The sequence below is a fragment of the Bombina bombina genome, chromosome 11 (assembly GCF_027579735.1).
Source record: "Bombina bombina isolate aBomBom1 chromosome 11, aBomBom1.pri, whole genome shotgun sequence".
Taxonomy (NCBI): Eukaryota; Metazoa; Chordata; class Amphibia; order Anura; family Bombinatoridae; genus Bombina; species Bombina bombina.
Genome location: NC_069509.1, coordinates 60472962 through 60492803, shown reverse-complemented (window position 1 = coordinate 60492803; position 19842 = coordinate 60472962). Strand labels below are relative to the sequence as shown.

The 19842-nt window shown below is 40.5% G+C and overlaps 1 protein-coding gene across 4 annotated transcripts in view; it reads right to left on the bottom strand.

Moving 5' to 3' along the window:
- TSC2 (TSC complex subunit 2) overlaps positions 1 to 19842 on the bottom strand; it is a 213609-nt gene that overhangs the window by 87348 nt on the left and 106419 nt on the right. For 2 of the 4 annotated variants that reach the window (XM_053694513.1, XM_053694514.1), the window contains exons 23-26: positions 12295 to 12388; positions 12093 to 12195; positions 5108 to 5202; positions 873 to 995 (exon numbers count right to left, since the gene is read on the bottom strand). In XM_053694513.1, the coding sequence (XP_053550488.1) occupies positions 873 to 995; positions 5108 to 5202; positions 12093 to 12195; positions 12295 to 12388 (415 nt within the window). The remainder of the gene's footprint in view (positions 1 to 872; positions 996 to 5107; positions 5203 to 12092; positions 12196 to 12294; positions 12389 to 19842) is intronic. The other 2 variants (XM_053694515.1, XM_053694517.1) reach the window with 1 other exon arrangement.

Sequence of the window (19842 nt, the reverse complement as noted above, 5' to 3'; positions counted from 1 at the left end):
TTCTGACATCAGAAATGATGGATTGGTTATCCTCCAATCACGGCTTCCCCCCGGGAGAATCAGTGTCTGATTCAACGCCGTGATTGGAGGAAGCCGGATTCCTCATTTTAGACCCAGGAAGAGGCTTTTGCGACGGGTGGAGGAAGCTGGAGCGGCTGTCAAGTTTAAAAGGTAAGAATTTTAAATAGAGAGAAATCAATTTATTTATTTTTAAACAAATATTTTAATATTTCTATACATCAAACATGCCAATTCCTCTCAAGGAAACGCTTCACAATTAAAGGCTAAACAACAAATCATGCTCCTCAGATCCACAGTACGATGGTAACCATAGCTCAGATTATCATGCAATATATATATATATATATATATATATACACATATATACATATATATATATACATACACACATATACATACATAGTAAAACCAATGAGAAAAGATTGCACCCTGATTTCCCCATTCACATCTGAAATAGCAGAATATAAATTTCTTCTATTAAAGACAAACATTTTGATCACAAGTCTACGTGATTGAGATAATACTACTGTAAAAACACTACAATCACAAACAGACATTCAGATATTATCATCAATGGGATATAATCAGATTGCAGTCTTTTCTTAACAAATGTGTTTAGTTTAAAGAAAAAAAAAAAGCAACTGTTTGTGTCTTTATAGGTTTTCCCAGCGTGCACTTTGTGGGTTAGGGTGCCCACACTTCAGAGTTGCGGCTATAAAGGTTATGGGATGAATACTAACATCTACATCTGCCATGCAAGTTTTTTTTCTAGGCATGCATCCAAATCACCCATCCCACCCTCAATGAAAAGGGCTTTGTGAGCCTCTTAAAGGCCTCATCATTGTCACTACCTGTACGCAGCACGTTCGGACACACTGATGCTGCGAGATCTGAAGGCATCTGACAAGTCTTTCACTTCTTTAACTGGGGATGAGTCACTCAAGCCTGGCTTTGCATGTTTAGACAGCTTCAAGCTATTTGTTTGAATAATATTTGGGAAATAATACCCGCGAGCCAAGAGGGCATGTTGCCCATCATTTATACCATAAGTTATTTATGGAACAGGGGAAAAAATAAAGTCACCCCACCCACACATACAGGACGCAGGTGGAAAAGTCATCGAGTGGGTACACCAGAAGTCCATGGAGGTCAATAATTGGGGAACGTCATAGAGGAGGGAAAAAAAGAAAACAAAAACAGAACAAAAAAATAATAATAATAAATGCCACAAATAAGAAGATAAAGCAAAAATATGAGCAAAAAAAGATAACAAGCAATTGTGATTTAAAGACATTTTAAAAAGGGCACAGAGAGGCTTGGGAAGGACGATAAAGCATGTAAGAAATTCTTGTTTTGAAGAAATAGATTAAATATTAAATACACTGTATATTGTGTAACTTTAAACCATTTAAAGAACTGGAACTAATTTTTTCAATGATTATTTAAAAAAAGATAATGGGTGAGCCTAAAAACCCCAGAGGGGCTTGCTCATCTACAAACTGTCCAGTAGGGTTAAAGTGGTATAAAAATGGTCTTTCATGACCAAACTTGAGTGTAAAAACTAAAATACTCTGTTTGGTTAGACAATTTTATTTTTAAAGGATTTATTTCCTTGGCCAAGTCTAGTCAAAGTTGTGCTCCTGTCCCAAAACAGATGAGGATATAGCTGATAAGCAAATGAGAAGTATACAAATTAAACTGTTTTCAATAAAACATCAAAATAAAAGGTGTTCAAAATGGTATTGAACCGTACAAAAAAAAATGTAGGTTTATTGGTAATCATCGCTCACTGGCTGATAAGCATAACTCCTGCTCTCTGTATTGGTGGGCATTGCCTCCAAAAGTATACAAACTAAAAGAAGCTTTATTAACAGAAACAGATTGACGTTCACATGCTTACCTACTTCAACAACAATAAAAATAAATGAAAATAGGATTCAGAGCCACAATACACAGCGTCTGGGTATTTGCCCAATACAGATATTTACCATGATTCTCAGGGGCGTAAAAGGGGCGCATTCCGGTCAAAACTAAAATGCACATAGATGAATTACATCTTTGAAAAGAAACATAATTACAATATACATATATTGGCAAAAACCTTTACTGCATTAACATTTTTCTCTGCATGTGCATGTGAAGCACAGCTAGATATTCTCAGTGCACCAGCATTTTAAATACTGCAGCTGCTCAGAGCACAAGTGGGGCTTTATGATATCAGCAATGATGGAAATTGAGTCATTACCAGATGGTACGAGCACCTTAGGCTCTCTGAGCATGCTTATGCTCGGAGCATACTTAAGTACACCCTTGAAACAACTATATATTTTTGTATATTGCAAAAACGCTGCTGATCAAATGCACCTATGTGCATTGGCTGGAATGTCTCTTTAAGCCCCTGGCTGCTAATAAAGGTTGCATTGTATTGCCTACTTTTTCCTGCCAAGGGATTAAATCAGAAGACAGTATGCACATTTATCAGCTACAGGTTAGAGACTATATTAGGTCAGTTCTTAAAACTGTTTATAGTTCACAAACAATACAGTGAGATGTTGAAGTTAGGGAAATGTACAGAAAATTAAAGGGAAATAAAATGAAAAAAAGACAGGACATTTAATAAAAGTAAGCACTACATGAGCAATCTAAATAAAAATATAGCATCGAATCATCTAGCAAATATTAAAACATATAAAGCTAAAGAAGCAAACAAATGGTCAGAAAAGGCTGTGTTATATGGTAAAATCATGTCAGTTTAAACGACGACTCCCCATCTGCTACTGAATGAAATTCAATATACATACCCTGCAGAGCTTTAAAGGGACGCTAACCCCTGTAAGAATGTTACTCAAGCAGCAAATTTGTAACTGCACCTAACTGGCCTCAGCAGAAGAGAAAGCATGATTTTATACTTAGGGAAACCTAGGTTATAATATGGCGGTGCCCATTACTTTATTGAGACAAAAAAAACACTTTACACTTGTTTTTTTTAATATTTAAACAACTAATATAAATAATAAATATAGTGCTGCACTCAGGCTAATATTTGCTTTGCATACATCATCTCTACCATTTATTTTGTGTTTAATGTTCCTTTAAACAATCTTGTATCCAATTATATTCCACACTCATTTCTTAATACTGCTCAAACCCTCCACTTTGCTTTATCTATGACCTTCATCTACCATCTTCCCCCACTTCCTACTCCCTCTCATTCTTTCAAAGCTTCTCTCAAGTAGCACATACTCTATGGACCTCCCTGCCATAGACTATCATCATCCCAACAATCAGACCTCTCTAAAAATGTGCCAATTCAGAGAAAGCCATCGTTCAATGCGCCTAAATGTTCTTTATTGGCAAACATCACCAATATAAACGTACAGGTCTCTCAACCACAAAACATTTAAAACAATACCAGCAAACCCTAAATCTCTTGATTCTGTTATCATCCCACCAATCAGATCTCTCTAAAAATGTGCCAATTTGGAGAAGCCTACTTTTTATGCATCAAAATGTTCTTTATAAGCAAACATCACTAAAATATACGTAAAGGTCCTGCAACCACAAAACATTACAAAATCTCAGCAATTCCTACATCTCTTGTCTTTCACCGCTAAACCTTTAGATTGTAAGCTCTTTAAAGTAGGGCTCTCCTCCTCATTTGTCAGTTTGTGATGTCAAGTCTAATATGTATACTGGAGCACTGCATCCATTTAATGTATAATATTCCCCAATTATCATTTACGCCACATTATAAAATATACTAGAGCTTAACAAATAAACGATAATCTACATTGCTTGTTAAAGGTTTTTGTTTTTACCATTAAAGAGAAAAGTATTACACTGTATCTAAAGCTTTGTAAAGTGAATTGTTTATGCATTATTATAATCCTGGCAAAAGCTCTACGTAAATGAATATATATTTTTTTATATCCTGTGGGTACTTGTTTAATGAAAAGCCAGGTCACCCGTCAGTCACCATGATCACAAGTCATACTACCCACCCCATTGAAGGAAAGCAGAGCACCCTTCCAGTTCCTCTGATTATTTCTGCTAAAAACAGCAGGTGAGGGCAGTGAGATTTAAATCTCCTAGACCACAGATGGTGAACTGGCAACACAAGGGCCACATGCGGCCCTCTGCACTAGTTTTTATGGCCCCTGGAAAAAAGCATAACTAAGAACGTGCGCTTTAGGAGCTTCCTGTGGATGAGCAAACGAGGGGACCACAACTCAATAGAGCTCTGGACATCTTTAGGATTTTTTTATTATTTGAGTGTTTAACGCCGAGGACGACCACATACAAAGTATTAGGGGGCCAGACACGTCAGTAGGCTAGCTCCCAATATATTTACTAAGCACTTAGGACAAGATCAAAATGATGAATAAGCAATGCACAAATCAAAGATTTAGATGCAGTGTAATCTATTTTCATGTTTACTGTCCATTTAAGAAATTGAAAATAGATTCCCTCAATGGTTCCCGATTTCTTTACATAATGAACATTAAATATCATTATTGCTGAAGCTGTTTACACAACGTGTACAACAATTATTTCTCACCCATTCAAGTCATGTTATTAATAAAAAACAAATGTAACCAAAGCTACAATAGTTTAATTACTTTACCATAATCTATGAAGTCATTCTTAGCCTACAGCAATTAACATATGGGCCAGCACCCTAACTATACTATATATATATATATATATATATATATATATACACACATAATATATTTATATGTCTAGTATATGTATTCTGTATTTGTATATATATAAATATATTCCCCCTAGTATATGTGCATATAAATATATTTTATCTAGTATATGTATATATATAAAAATATTCTATGCATATAATAAATATAATCTATTTATATATACTTATACTATATATATACATATAAATAAATATATATATATATATATATATATATATATATATATATATATATATATATATATATATATATATAAACTATTATATTAGAATAAATAGCTTTTATAGAAAACCATACATTTGTGGGCTGTAGTCCTAAAATTATATATTTTTTATTAAGGGAGTATATCTGAAGATAAAACACTGTACCTTTTGGGTCTCTCGTTCAAGCTGGTGCTGCGAGCCCGGAAGCTCCCTTTCTCAGGAGTGTCATCAAAACTTAGGAGAACATTGGATCGCAAACCCTACGAAAGGAAAAGAACACTATTTAAGAGAAATTAAAGGGACGTTAAACTCAGAATTTAATTCATCATTAAACAAAAGAAACTTAGCAATGCACTTCCATTACTTATTTTGTCAATTTTTTCTGTCATTTTAATCTGAATAACGTGGCTTTTCCTCTCTCACAAGATAAGTTGGGGTACAATCTTACACTGTGATTGGTTGACATGTACAGCAGCTCATTTATATCCGTTTCTAAACTTGCTACAGTAAAAAAAAGAGAACTATACAACACTAAAGGCATGATTATCCTAGGGCAACAATCTTGATATCCCCTAGCCCCAGAAAACATAATTTATGCTTACCTGATAAATTTATTTCTCTTGTAGTGTATCCAGTCCACGGATCATCCATTACTTGTGGGATATTCTCCTTCCCAACAGGAAGTTGCAAGAGGATCACCCACAGCAGAGCTGCTATATAGCTCCTCCCCTCACTGCCATATCCAGTCATACCGAAACAAGACGAGAAAGGAGAAACCATAGGGTGCAGTGGTGACTGTAGTTTAATTAAAATTTAGACCTCCCTTAAAAGGACAGGGCGGGCCGTGGACTGGATACACTACAAGAGAAATAAATTTATCAGGTAAGCATAAATTATGTTTTCTCTTGTTAAGTGTATCCAGTCCACGGATCATCCATTACTTGTGGGATACCAATACCAAAGCTAAAGTACACTGATGATGGGAGGGACAAGGCAGGAACTTAAACGGAAGGAACCACTGCCTGTAGAACCTTTCTCCCAAAAACAGCCTCCGAAGAAGCAAAAGTGTCAAATTTGTAAAATTTTTAAAAGGTGTGAAGCGAAGACCAAGTCGCAGCCTTGCAAATCTGTTCAACAGAGGCCTCATTTTTAAAGGCCCAGGTGGAAGCCACAGCTCTAGTAGAATGAGCTGTAATCCTTTCAGGGGGCTGCTGTCCAGCAGTCTCATAGGCTAAGCGTATTATGCTCCGAAGCCAAAAGGAGAGAGAGGTTGCCGAAGCTTTTTGACCTCTCCTCTGTCCAGAGTAAACGACAAACAGGGCAGATGTTTGACGAAAATCTTTAGTAGCCTGTAAGTAAAACTTCAAGGCACGGACTACGTCCAGATTATGCAAAAGACGTTCCTTCTTTGAAGAAGGATTAGGACACAATGATGGAACAACAATCTCTTGATTGATATTCCTGTTAGAAACCACCTTAGGTAAAAACCCAGGTTTGGTACGCAGAACTACCTTGTCTGAATGAAAAAATCAGATAAGGAGAATCACAATGTAAGGCAGATAACTCAGAGACTCTTTGAGCCGAGGAAATAGCCATCAAAAACAGAACTTTCCAAGATAAAAGTTTAATATCAATTGAATGAAGGGGTTCAAACGGAACTCCCTGAAAAACTTTAAGAACCAAGTTTAAGCTCCACAGGGGAGCAACAGTTTTAAACACAGGCTTAATCCTAACCAAAGCCTGACAAAATGCCTGGACGTCTGGAACTTCTGCCAGACGCTTGTGCAAAAGAATAGACAGAGCAGAGATCTGTCCTTTTAAAGAACTAGCTGATAAGCCTTTGTCCAAACCCTCTTGGAGAAAGGACAATATCCTAGGAATCCTAACCTTACTCCATGAGTAACTCTTGGATTCACACCAATAAAGATATTTACACCATATCTTATGGTAGATTTTCCTGGTGACAGGCTTCCGAGCCTGTATTAAGGTATCAATGACTGACTCGGAGAAGCCACGCCTTGATAGAATCAAGCGTTCAATCTCCATGCAGTCAGTCTCAGAGAAAGTAGATTTGGATGATTGAAAGGACCTTGTATTAGAAGGTCCTGCCTCAGAGGCAGAGTCCATGGTGGAAGAGATGACATGTCCACTAGGTCTGCATACCAGGTCCTGCGTGGCCACGCAGGTGCTATCAGAATCACTGATGTTCTCTCCTGTTTTATTTTGGCAATCAGTCGAAGGAGCAGAGGAAACGGTGGAAACACATAGGCCAGGTTGAAGAACCAAGGAGCTGCTAGAGCATCTATCAGCGTTGCTCCCGGGTCCCTGGACCTGGATCCGTAACAAGGAAGCTTGGCGTTCTGGCGAGACGCCATGAGATCCAGTTCTGGTTTGCCCCAACGATGGACCAGTTGAGCAAACACCTCCGGATGGAGTTCCCACTCCCCCGGATGAAAAGTCTGACGACTTAGAAAATCCGCCTCCCAGTTCTCTACGCCTGGGATGTGGATCGCTGACAGGTGGCAAGAGTGAGACTCTGCCCAGCGAATTATCTTTGAGACTTCTAACATCGCTAGGGAACTCCTGGTTCTCCCTTGATGGTTGATGTAAGCCACAGTCGTGATGTTGTCCGACTGAAATCTGATGAACCTCAGTGTTGCTAACTGAGGCCAAGCTAGAAGAGCATTGAATATTGCTCTTAACTCCAGAATATTTATTGGGAGGAGTTTCTCCTCCTGAGTCCACGATCCCTGAGCCTTCAGGGAGTTTCAGACTGCGCCCCAACCTAGAAGGCTGGCATCTGTTGTTACAATCGTCCAATCTGGCCTGCGAAAGGTCATACCCTTGGACAGATGGACCCGAGAAAGCCACCAGAGAAGAGAATCTCTGGTCTCTTGATCCAGATTTAGTAGAGGGGACAAATCTGAGTAATCCCCATTCCACTGACTTAGCATACATAATTGCAGCGGTCTGAGATGCAGGCGCACAAATGGCACTATGTCCATTGACGCTACCATTAAGCCGATTACTTCCATGCACTGAGCCACTGACGGGCGTGGAATGGAATGAAGGACATGGCAAGCATTTAGAAGTTTTGATAACCTGGACTCCGTCAGGTAAATTTTCATCTCTACAGAATCTATAAGAGTCCCTAGGAAGGAGACTCTTGTGAATGGTGATAGAGAACTCTTTTCCACGTTCACTTTCCACCCATGCGACCTCAGAAATGCCAGAACTATCTCTGTATGAGACTTGGCAATTTGAAAGCTTGACGCCTGTATCAGGATGTCGTCTAGATACGGAGCCACCACTATGCCTCGCGGTCTTATAACCGCCAGAAGTGAGCCCAGAACCTTTGTAAAAATTCTCGGGGCAGTGGCCAACCCGAAGGGAAGAGCTACAAATTGGTAATGCCTGTCTAGAAAGGCAAACCTTAGGAACCGATGATGATCTTTGTGAATCGGTATGTGAAGGTAGGCATCCTTTAAGTCCACTGTGGTCATGTACTGACCCTTTTGGATCATGGGTAGGATGGTCCGAATAGTTTCCATTTTGAATGATGGAACTCTGAGGAATTTGTTTAAGATCTTTAGATCCAAGATTGGTCTGAAGGTTCCCTCTTTCTTGGGAACCATAAACAGATTTGAATAAAATCCCTGTCCTTGTTCCGTCCGCGAAACTGGATGGATCACTCCCATTACTAGGAGGTCTTGCACACAGCTTAGGAATGCCTCTTTCTTTATCTGGTTTGATGATAACCTTGGAAGATGAAATCTCCCTTGTGGAGGAGAAGCTTTGAAGTCCAGAAGATATCCCTGAGATATGATCTCCAACGCCCAGGGATCCTGAACATCTCTTGCCCACGCCTGGGCGAAGAGAGAAAGTCTGCCCCCCACTAGATCCGTTTCCGGATAGGGGGCCGTTCCTTCATGCTGTCTTGGGGGCAGCAGCAGGCTTCCTGGCCTGCTTGCCCTTGTTCCAGGACTGGTTAGGTTTCCAGGCCTGTCTGGAATGAGCAACAGTTCCCTCTTGTTTTGAAGCGGAGGAAGTTGATGCTGCTCCTGCCTTGAAATTTCGAAAGGCACGAAAATTAGACTGTTTGGCCTTTGATTTGGCCCTGTCCTGAGGAAGGGTATGACCCTTGCCTCCAGTAATGTCAGCAATAATTTCCTTCAAGCCAGGCCCGAATAAGGTCTGCCCCTTGAAAGGAATGTTGAGTAATTTAGACTTTGAAGTCACGTCAGTTGACCAGGATTTAAGCCATAACGCCCTACGCGCCTGGATGGCGAATCCGGAATTCTTAGCCGTTAGTTTAGTCAAATGAACAATGGCATCAGAAACAAATGAGTTAGCTAGCTTAAGCGTTCTAAGCTTGTCAATAATTTCATTCAATGGAGCTGTCTGGATGGCCTCTTCCAGGGCCTCAAACCAGAATGCCGCCGCAGCAGTGACAGGCGCAATGCATGCAAGGGGCTGTAAAATAAAACCTTGTTGAATAAACATTTTCTTAAGGTAACCCTCCAATTTTTTATCCATTGGATCTGATAGTGGTACGCTTTGCTAAAGTAGAAACTGCTCCTTCCACCTTAGGGACCGTCTGCCATAAGTCCCGTGTAGTGGCGTATATTGGAAACATTTTTCTAAATATAGGAGGTGGGGAAAAGGGCACACCGGGTCTATCCCACTCCTTGCTAATAATTTCTGTAAGCCTTTTAGGTATAGGAAAAACGTCAGTACACACCGGCACCGCATAGTATCTATCCAGCCTACACAATTTCTCTGGAATTGCAACTGTGTTACAGTCATTCAGAGCAGCTAATACCTCCCCCCAAGCAATACACGGAGGTTCTCAAGCTTAAATTTAAAATTAGAAATCTCTGAATCAGGTTTCCCCGAGTCAGAGATGTCACCCACAGACTGAAGCTCTCCGTCCTCATGTTCTGCATACTGTGACGCAGTATCAGACATGGCTCTAACAGCATTTGCGCGCTCTGTATCTCTCCTAACCCCAGAGCTATTGCGCTTGCCTCTTAATTCAGGCAATCTAGATAATACCTCTGACAGGGTATTATTCATGATTGCAGCCATGTCCTGCAAGGTAATCGCTATGGGCGTCCCTGATGTAATTGGCGCCATATTAGCGTGCGTCCCCTGAGCGGGAGGCGAAGGGTCTGACACGTGGGGAGAGTTAGTCGGCATAACTTCCCCCTCGACAGAACCCTCTGGTGATAATTCTTTTATAGATCAAGACTGGTCTTTACTGTTTAAGGTGAAATCAATACATTTAGTACACATTCTCCTATGGGGCTCCACCATGGCTTTCAAACATAATGAACAAGTAGGTTCCTCTGTGTCAGACATGTTTAAACAGACTAGCAATGAGACTAGCAAGCTTGGAAAACACTTTAAAACAAGTTTACAAGCAATATAAAAAACGTTACTGCGCCTTTAAGAAACACAAATTTTCCCAAATTTTGAAATAACAATGAAAAAATGCAGTTACACTAACGAAATTTTTACAGTGTATGTAATAAGTTAGCAGAGCATTGCACCCACTTGCAAATGGATGATTAACCCCTTAATACCAAAAATGGAATAACAAATGACAAAAACGTTTTTTAAACAGTCACAACAACTGCCACAGCACTACTGTGGCTTTTTACCTCCCTCAATACGACTTTTGAAGCCTTTTGAGCCCTTCAGAGAAGTCCTGGATCATGCAGGAAGAAGCTGGATGTCTGTGTCTGTAATTTTTGCTGTGCAAAAAAAACGCCAAAATAGGCCCCTCCCACTCATATTACAACAGTGGGAAGCCTCAGAGAACTATTTCTAGGCAAAATTCAAGCCAGCCATGTGGAAAAAACTAGGCCCCAATAAGTTTTATCACCAAACATATGTAAAAAACGATTAAACATGCCAGCAAACGTTTTAAAATACACTTTTATAAGAGTATGTATCTCTATTAATAAGCCTGATACCAGTCGCTATCACTGCATTTAAGGCTTTACTTACATTACTTCGGTATCAGCAGTATTTTCTAGCAAATTCCATCCCTAGAAAAATATTTTAACTGCACATACCTTATTGCAGGAAAACCTGCACGCTATTCCCCCTCTGAAGTTACCTCACTCCTCAGAATATGTGAGAACAGCAAAGGATCTTAGTTACTTCTGCTAAGATCATAGAAAACGCAGGCAGATTCTTCTTCTAAATACTACCTGAGATAAACAGTACACTCCGGTACCATTTAAAAATAACCAACTTTTGATTGAAGAAATAAACTAAGTATAAAACACCACAGTCCTCTTACGACCTCCATCTTAGTTGAGAGTTGCAAGAGAATGACTGGATATGGCAGTGAGGGGAGGAGCTATATAGCAGCTCTGCTGTGGGTGATCCTCTTGCAACTTCCTGTTGGGAAGGAGAATATCCCACAAGTAATGGATGATCCGTGCACTGGATACACTTAACAAGAGAAAAGATGATGTCCACCCTGCTAGATTAAGCTCTGACCCTGCATGCTACAACATGATTGTTTGATCAATAGAGAAGCTCATTTTTAAGTTATAAATGTTTATTTTGTGCGCACTTTGCAATGCAATGTTTAATAGATGTTTTATACAAACATATAGAATAATAATTACTTTATTGTCCGTTTAAAGGGGCAATATTAAACTTTAATATTACATCAATTGTCCTTGAAAACTACGTGTTTAAACCCCACAAACAGCTGAAACAAAAAGTTAAACTCCTGCTCAGATGCTGCAATGCACAAATATTCATCAGCAAGTGAGCCAATCAGAAGCGACATACACAAGAAGCCACCAATTAACAGCCATGTTGTGTTTAGGACATGCATAGGCAGTGTGCCTGGTGAACATGCTCAACTATATTTAATGCTATTTCCGGGGTTTAACAGTAAATGCTTAGAGCACATTATTATTGCATTGACATGTTCCTCTAAGTTTAAAACAATGTCGTTTACACGGTGAGTCCAAGAAACCACTCCCACACTAATGGTTCCCTGTTAACATACTGCTACCTACTTATATAGAATAGAAATGATGGATCGTTGTGAATGATGTGACGGACAACGAAAATAATTTAACAAATAAGAATGAGCAAACGTTAAAGAAATCTGGACCATCACCTTTGTTATGTATGGCACAAAGTCTCTCCGCAGCGATAGTCTACATCTGATAAACCACATGGCAATAACGTGGTGAGCCAGAAACACAATATACTGGTTAAACCTAAACAAAAATGAAGGTTTTATGATGAGCACACTTTAAGTCATCAGTCCCTCCTCTACCAATAGCTTTCCTTTGTTCATATCCTAGACAGGAACTCACCTGGATGGATTGGTGTAGGGAAGAGAGATGGCAAACACACTGGCATACTGTTCTGCAGCAAAATTACCGTACAGGTGGGGGAGGCGGACCAAGGCTAAAATCGTCAAATTTAAAAAAAAAAAAGAGTTAGAACTCTCTAACTAATTAATAAATAATGATAAAAAACACACTTTTATCTCAGTTATTTAGGCTTGCGCAGATCATAAGAGACACTGTTGATGGTCTGAGAGTGATTGACTCCAGAGGGACGAAGAGTCTGTCCATAACACATGCAAGCAAATGGGGGGATGACTGACATGGTGCTACAAGGCATAGAAATGGGGCAAATCAAGTAAAAATCTCTTGTCAACAAGCTTTTAGGAAAACTTACCCACAGTAAGTCTTATATTGTTTTGCTTATAGTACCTAAGGCACTGCAGCCTCCAGTGCTTCCCATTTGCATGATTCCCAGGCCAATCACTAGCCAACATAGAAGTAACGCATGGGGGCTCACGTTTGAAGGGCAGTGAAAATCTCAGGAGTAAGAGGTACATTTGGCAAGCATTAAAAAACATAATTTATGCTTACCTGATAAATTTATTTCTCTTGTAGTGTATCCAGTCCACGGATCATCCATTACTTGTGGGATATTCTCCTTCCCAACAGGAAGTTGCAAGAGGATCACCCACAGCAGAGCTGCTATATAGCTCCTCCCCTAACTGTCATATCCAGTCATTCGACCGAAAACAAACAGAGAAAGGAGAAACCATAGGGTGCAGTGGTGACTGTAGTTTAATTAAAATTTAGACCTGCCTTAAAAGGACAGGGCGGGCCGTGGACTGGATACACTACAAGAGAAATACATTTATCAGGTAAGCATAAATTATGTTTTCTCTTGTTAAGTGTATCCAGTCCACGGATCATCCATTACTTGTGGGATACCAATACCAAAGCTAAAGTACACGGATGATGGGAGGGACAAGGCAGGATTAAGCAGAAGGAACCACTGCCTGAAGAACCTTTCTCCCAAACACAGCCTCCGAAGAAGCAAAAGTATCAAATTTGTAAAATTTTGAAAAAGTGTGAAGCAAAGACAAAGTCGCAGCCTTGCAAATCTGTTCAATAGAGGCCTCATTTTTGAAGGCCCAGGTGGAAGCCACAGCTCTAGTAGAATGAGCTGTAATCCTTTCAGGGGGCTGCTGTCCAGCAGTCTCATAGGCTAGGCATATTACGCTCCAAAGCCAAAAGGAAAGAGAGGTTGCCGAAGCTTTTTGACCTCTCCTCTGTCCAGAGTAAACGACAAACAGGAAAGATGTTTGACGAAAATCCTTAGTAGCTTGTAAGTAAAACTTAAAGGCACGGACTACGTCCAGATTATGTAAAAGACGTTCCTTCTTTGAAGAAGGATTAGGGCACAACGATGGAACAACAATCTCTTGATTGATATTCTTGTTAGAAACCACCTTAGGTAAAAACCCAGGTTTGGTACGCAGAACTACCTTATCTGCATGAAAAATCAGATAGGGAGAATCACACTGTAAGGCAGATAGCTCAGAGACTCTCCGAGCCGAGGAAATAGCCATCAAAAACAGAACTTTCCAAGATAAATGTTTAATATCAATGGAATGAAGGGGTTCAAACGGAACTCCTTGAAGAACCCTAAGAACCAAGTTTAAGCTCCACGGGGGAGCAACAGGTTTAAACACAGTCTTAAATCTAACCAAAGCCTGGCAAAATGCCTGGACGTCTGGAACCTCTGCCAGACGCTTGTGCAAAAGAATAAACAGAGCAGAAATCTGTCCCTTTAAGGAACTAGCTGATAATCCTTTGTCCAAGCCCTATTGGAGAAAAGACAATATTCTAGGAATCCTAACTTTACTCCATGAGTAAGTCTTGGATTCACACAATAAAGATATTTACTCCATATCTTGTGATAGATTTTCCTGGTAACAGGCTTTCGTGCCTGTATTAAAGTATCAATGACTGACTCGGAGAAGCCACGCTTTGATAGAATCAAGCGTTCAATCTCCATGCAGTCAGTCTCAGAGAAATTTGATTTGGATGATTGAAAGGACCTTGTATTAGAAGGTCCTGTCTTAGAGGCAGAGTCCATGGTGGAAAGGATGACATGTCCACTAGGTCTGCATACCAAGTCCTGCGTGGCCACGCAGGTGCTATCAGAATCACCGATGCTCTCTCCTGTTTGATTTTGGCAATCAGTCGAGGGAACAGAGGAAACGGTGGAAACACATAAGCCAGGTTGAAGAACCAAGGCGCTGCTAGCGCATCTATCAGCGTCGCTTCTGGGTCCCTGGACCTGGATCCGTAACAAGGAAGCTTGGCGTTCTGGCGAGACGCCATGAGATCCAACTCTGGTTTGCCCCAACGATGAATCAACTGAGCAAACACCTCCGGATGGAGTTCCCACTCCCCCGGATGGAAAGTCTGACGACTTAGAAAATCCGCCTCCCAGTTCTCCACGCCTGGGATATGGATTGCTGACAGGTGGCAAGAGTGGTACTCTGCCCAGCGAATTATTTTTTAGACTTCTAACATCGCTAGGGAACTCCTGGTTCCCCCTTGATGGTTGATGTAAGCCACAGTCGTGATGTTGTCTGACTGAAATCTGATGAACCTCAGTGTTGCTAACTGAGGCCAAGCCAGAAGAGCATTGAATATCGCTCTTAACTCCAGAATATTTATTGGAAGGAGTTTCTCCTTCTGAGTCCACGATCCCTGTGCCTTCAGGGAATTCCAGACTGCACCCCAACCTAGAAGGCTGGCATCCCACTGACTCAGCATGCATAACTGCAGCGGTCTGAGATGAAGGCGCGCAAATGGCACTATGTCCATTGCCGCTACCATTAAGCCGATTACCTCCATACACTGAGCTACCGAAGGGCGCGGAATGGAGTGAAGAACACGGCAAGCATTTAGAAGTTTTGATAACCTGGACTCCGTCAGGTAAATTTTCATTTCTACAGAATCTATAAGAGTCCCTAAGAAGGAGACTCTTTTGAGTGGGGATAGAGAACTCTTTTCCTCGTTCACTTTCCACCCGTGCGACCTCAGAAATGCCAGAACTATCTCTGTATGAGACTTGGCAACTTGAAAGCTTGACGCCTGTATCAGGATGTCGTCTAGATACGGAGCCACCGCTATGCCTCGCGGTCTTAGAACCGCCAGAAGTGAGCCCAGAACCTTTGTAAAGATTCTCGGGGCTGTAGCCAACCCGAAGGGAAGAGCTACAAATTGGTAATGCCTGTCTAGAAAGGCAAACCTTAGAAACCGATGATGATCTTTGTGAATCGGTATGTGAAGGTAGGCATCCTTTAAGTCCACTGTGGTCATGTACTGACCTTCTTGGATCATGGGTAGGATGGTCCGAATAGTTTCCATTTTGAAAGATGGAACTCTGAGGAATTTGTTTAAGATCTTTAGATCCAAAATTGGTCTGAAGGTTCCCTCTTTTTTGGGAACCACAAACAGATTTGAATAAAAATCCTGTCCTTGTTCCGTCCGCGGAACTGGATGGATCACTCCCATAACTAGGAGGTCTTGCACACAGCGTAGGAATGCCTCTTTCTTTATCTGATTTGCAGATAGCCTTGAAAGATGAAATCTCCCTTGTGGAGGGGAAGCTTTGAAGTCCAGAAGATATCCCTGAGATATGATCTCCAACGCCCAGGGATCCTGAACATCTCTTGCCCACGCCTGGGCGAAGAGAGAAAGTCTGCCCCCTACTAGATCCGTCGCCGGATAGGGGGCCGTTCCTTCATGCTGTCTTAGAGGCAGCAGCAGGCTTTCTGGCCTGCTTGCCTTTGTTCCAGGACTGGTAAGGTTTCCAGGCCTGCTTAGATTGAGCAAAAGTTCCCTCTTGTTTTGAAGCGGAGGAAGTTGATGCTGCACCTGCCTTGAAATTTCGAAAGGCACGAAAATTAGACTGTTTGGCCTTTGCTTTGGCCCTGTCCTGAGGAAGGGTGTGACCCTTACCTCCAGTAATGTCCGCAATAATTTCCTTCAAACCAGGCCCGAATAAGGTCTGCCCCTTGAAAGGAATGTGAGTAATTTAGACTTCGAAGTCACGTCAGCTGACCAGGATTTAAGCCATAGCGCCCTACGCGCTTGGATGGCGAATCCGGAATTCTTAGCCGTTAGTTTAGTCAAATGAACAATGGCATCAGAAACAAATGAGTTAGCTAGCTTAAGTGTTCTAAGCTTGTCAATAATTTCAGTCAATGGAGCTGTATGGATGGCCTCTTCCAGGGCCTCAAACCAGAATGCCGCCGCGGCCGTGACAGGCGCAATGCATGCAAGGGGCTGTAAAATAAAACCTTGTTGAATAAACATTTTCTTAAGGTAACCCTCCAATTTTTTATCCATTGGATCTGAAAAAGCACAACTGTCCTCAACCGGGATAGTAGTACGCTTTGCTAAAGTAGAAACTGCTCCCTCCACCTTAGGGACCGTCTGCCATAAGTCCCAAGTAGTGGCGTCTATTGGAAACATTTTTCTAAATATAGGAGGTGGGGAAAAAGGCACCCCCGGTCTATCCCACTCCTTGCTAATAATTTCTGTAAGCCTTTTAGGTATAGGAAAAACATCAGTACACACCGGTACCGCATAGTATTTATCCAGCCTACACAATTTCTCTGGTACTGCAACTGTGTTACAGTCATTCAGAGCAGCTAATACCTCCCCAAGCAACACACGGAGGTTCTCAAGCTTAAATTTAAAATTAGAAATCTCTGAATCAGGTTTCCCCGAATCAGAGATGTCACCCACAGACTGAAGCTCTCCGTCCTCATGATCTGCATATTGTGACGCAGTTATGATTGTCTTATATGTGTGCGCCTGTGTGCAAACACTGGCTTAATATCTACCAAATGACAATGGTCTTAGTAGTATTTGTATTTCTATGTCTATGTTTATATAAATAAATGTATAGAAAAAAACGTTTTTTATTCAGATGACTTGGGGTATCTGATTTTTATGTGAAGTATTATCTACCACCAGCGCATAGATTTTTAGTTGTTTAATCATAAATATTGTGACGCAGTATCAGACATGGCCCTTACAGCATCTGCGCGCTCTGTATTTCTCCTAACCCCAGAGCAATCACGCTTGCCTCTTAATTCAGGCAACCTGGATAATACCTCTGACAGGGTATTATTCATGATTGCAGCCATGTCCTGCAAGGTAATCGCTATGGGCGTCCCTGATGTAATTGGCGCCATATTAGCGTGCATCCCTTGAGCGGGAGGCGAAGGGTCTGACACGTGGGGAGAGTTAGTCGGCATAACTTCCCCCTCGTCAGAATCTTCTGGTGATATTTCTTTTAAAGTTAAAGACTGATCTTTACTGTTTAAGGTGAAATCAATACATTTAGTACACATTCTCCTATGGGGCTCCACCATGGCTTTCAAACATAATGAACAAGTAGTTTCCTCTGTGTCAGACATGTTTAAACAGACTAGCAATGAGACTAGCAAGCTTGGAAAACACTTTAAACAAGTTTATAAGCAATATAAAAAACGTTACTGCACCTTTAAGAAACACAAATTTTGTCAAAATTTGAAATAACAGTGAAAAAAGGCAGTTACACTAACAAAATTTTTACAGTGTATGTAACAAGTTAGCAGAGCATTGCACCCACTTGCAAATGGATGATTAACCCCTTAATACCCAAAACTGAATAATAAAAGACAAAAAGTTTTTTTTTTTGTTTTTTTTCAAACAGTGACAACAACTGCCACAGCTCTACTGTGGCTTTTTACCTCTCTCAAAAACGACTTTGAAGCCTTTTGAGCCCTCCAGAGATGTCCTGGATCATGCAGGAAGAAGCTGAATGTCTCTGTCAGTATTTTTAGCTGCACAGAAAAACACTAAAATAGGCCCTTCCCACTCATATTGCAACAGTGGAAAGCCTAAGGAAACTGTTACTAGGCAAAAATCAAACCAGCCATGTGGAAAAAAACTAGGCCCCAATAAGTTTTATCACCAAATACATATAAAAAACGATTAAACATGCCAGCAAACATTTTAAAATACACTTTTATAAGAGTATGTATCTCTATTAATAAGCCTGATACCAGTCGCTATAACTGCATTTAAGGCTTTACTTACATTAGTTCGGTATCAGCAGCATTTTCTAGCAAATTCCATCCCTAAAAAAATATTAACTGCACATATCTTATTGCAGGAAAACCTGCACGCCATTCCCTCTCTGAAGTTACCTCACTCCTCAGAATATGTGAGAACAGCCATGGATCTTAGTTACTTCTGCTAAGATCATAGAAAACGCAGGCAGATTCTTCTTCTAAATACTGCCTGAGATAAACAGTACACTCTGGCACCATTTAAAAATAACAAACTTTTGATTGAAGAATAAACTAAGTATAAAACACCACACTCCTCTTACGACCTCCATCTTGGTTGAGGCTTGCAAGAGAATGACTGGATATGACAGTTAGGGGAGGAGCTATATAGCAGCTCTGCTGTGGGTGATCCTCTTGCAACTTCCTGTTGGGAAGGAGAATATCCCACAAGTAATGGATGATCCGTGGACTGGATACACTTAACAAGAGAAACAAAAAACTTAAAAGTATGGACTTTTAACTATTCATTAAAGGGACACTGAACCCAATTTTTTTCTTTCATGATTCAGATAGAGCATGCAATTTTAAGCAAGTTTCTAATTTACTCCTATTATCATTTTTTCTTCATTCTCTTGCTATCTTTATTTGAAAAAAGAAGGCATCTAACGTGTTTTTTTGGTTCAATACTCTGGACAGCACCTTTTTTATTGGTGGATGAATTTATCCACCAATCAGCAAGGACAACCCAGGTTGTTCACCAAAAATGGGCCGGCATCTAAACTTACATTCTTGCATTTTAAATAAAGATACCAAGAAAATGAAGAAAATTTGATAATAGGAGTAAATTAGAAAGTTGATTAAAATTTCATGCTCTATCTGAATCACGAAAGAAATAATTTGGGTTCAGTGTCCCTTTAATTAGAGACTTCTATATACCTTCAAGCGTTTGTTTAGGTCAGGGCTTGACAATGTAGGACTGATCAGTTACACATCATGAAGGGGAGAGGTCCAGCTGGGATACCCTACCCCGCTCATAAAGTAAAATGCCAGGGTTTAAAGAAACACTAAACACACTTTCATGCACCTCCCTCCGATTATGGGTGCCACCATTTTGGAACCTAGCTTTCCCTGCAGGTATATGAAGAAAAGTTCCTACAAATGTGCAAACATGTCAGTAATGTTGTGTAGATAAAACTAGATTTCAATGTTAAAGGGATATGAAACCCAAACATTTGTCTTTTGTGATTCAGTCAGAGCATACAATTTAAAAAAAAGTAGCCAAATAGTGCTCGAGATATGGGCTGGTAACGAGTAATGAGGGTCACAGGAACGTCTTTACCATAACAGCACCCAGCAAACTAAAACATCTTGGGCGTAAACACAAGAAACACAATACGGAAATACAATCAAAACGTGAACTTATTAGTGAAGTTAATTGTCCCTTTGTTTACCTCACAGTTAAATTTATATA